The sequence below is a fragment of the Pipistrellus kuhlii genome, unplaced genomic scaffold (assembly GCF_014108245.1).
Source record: "Pipistrellus kuhlii isolate mPipKuh1 unplaced genomic scaffold, mPipKuh1.p scaffold_m20_p_1, whole genome shotgun sequence".
NCBI lineage: Eukaryota > Metazoa > Chordata > Mammalia > Chiroptera > Vespertilionidae > Pipistrellus > Pipistrellus kuhlii.
Genome location: NW_023425404.1, coordinates 60,275,428 through 60,276,589, shown reverse-complemented (window position 1 = coordinate 60,276,589; position 1,162 = coordinate 60,275,428). Strand labels below are relative to the sequence as shown.

Here is a 1,162-nt window from a genome sequence, read left to right as displayed (position 1 = left end):
TGGCAATAAGAGTCTGGCTTTAAGAACAGCATTTTTATTTGCTTTCTTGCATTAAGTCTGGAAGAAGGAAAGGTTCAGAGTTTACCCAGGATATTGGAGAGGGTTGAAACATGTTGTTTTTAACTGAAGCAACAGATATGTAAAATATCTTACTGGAGAAAAACTAGAGTCTATGAAATAAATAATCATAATAATGAATTCTGCTTCTTGATGTACTGCAGGCAGAGGAGATGGCGAGTGAGAATAGCACAATGATAACTGAATTCATCCTCTTTGGTCTGACCCAGTCTCAAAATATTCAGCTTCTGGTCTTTGTGCTAGTCCTAATTTTCTACCTCATCATCCTCCCTGGAAATTTCCTCATCATTCTCACCATCAGATCAGACCCTGGCCTCACAGCCCCCCTCTACTTCTTTCTGGGCAACTTGGCGTTCCTCGATGCATCTTACTCCTTCATTGTGGTACCCAGGATGCTGGTGGACTTCCTCTCTCAGAAGAAGGTAATCTCCTACAGAGACTGCATCACTCAGCTCTTTTTCTTGCACTTCCTTGGAGGAGGGGAAGGGTTACTTCTTGTTGTGATGGCCTTTGACCGCTACATAGCCATCTGCCGTCCTTTACACTATTCAACTGTCATGAACCCCAGAGCCTGCTATGCCTTGCTGTTGGCTCTGTGGCTGGGAGGCTTTATTCACTCCATCATTCAGGTGGTCCTCATCCTCCGCTTGCCCTTCTGTGGCCCAAACCAGCTGGATAACTTCTTCTGTGATGTGCCACAGGTCATTAAGCTGGCCTGCACGGACACCTTTGTGGTGGAGCTCCTGATGGTTTTCAACAGTGGCCTGCTCACCCTCCTGTGCTTCCTGGGGCTTCTGGGCTCCTATGCAGTCATCATCTGCCGTGTGCATCGGTCGTCCTCTGAGGGGAAGAACAAGGCCCTGTCCACATGCACCACCCATATCATTGTTATATTTCTCATGTTTGGGCCTGCCATTTTTATCTACACTCGCCCCTTCAGAGCCTTCCCAGCTGACAAAGTGGTTTCTTTCTTCCACACTGTGATCTTCCCTTTGTTGAATCCTGTGATTTATACTCTTCGCAATCAGGAAATAAAAGCTTCCATGAGGAGGTTGCTTAATCAGCACTTAGCCTGATGAAAGGG

General features: G+C 46.4%; 1 protein-coding gene across 1 annotated transcript; it reads left to right on the top strand.

The window, feature by feature from the left end:
• Window positions 1-210: 210 nt before the first annotated feature.
• On the top strand, window positions 211-1,162 carry LOC118703332 (olfactory receptor 4N2). Its single transcript, XM_036410248.2, has one exon. The coding sequence runs from the start codon at window positions 231-233 to the stop codon at window positions 1,152-1,154; it is 924 nt and encodes a 307-aa protein (XP_036266141.1). The 5' UTR covers window positions 211-230; the 3' UTR covers window positions 1,155-1,162.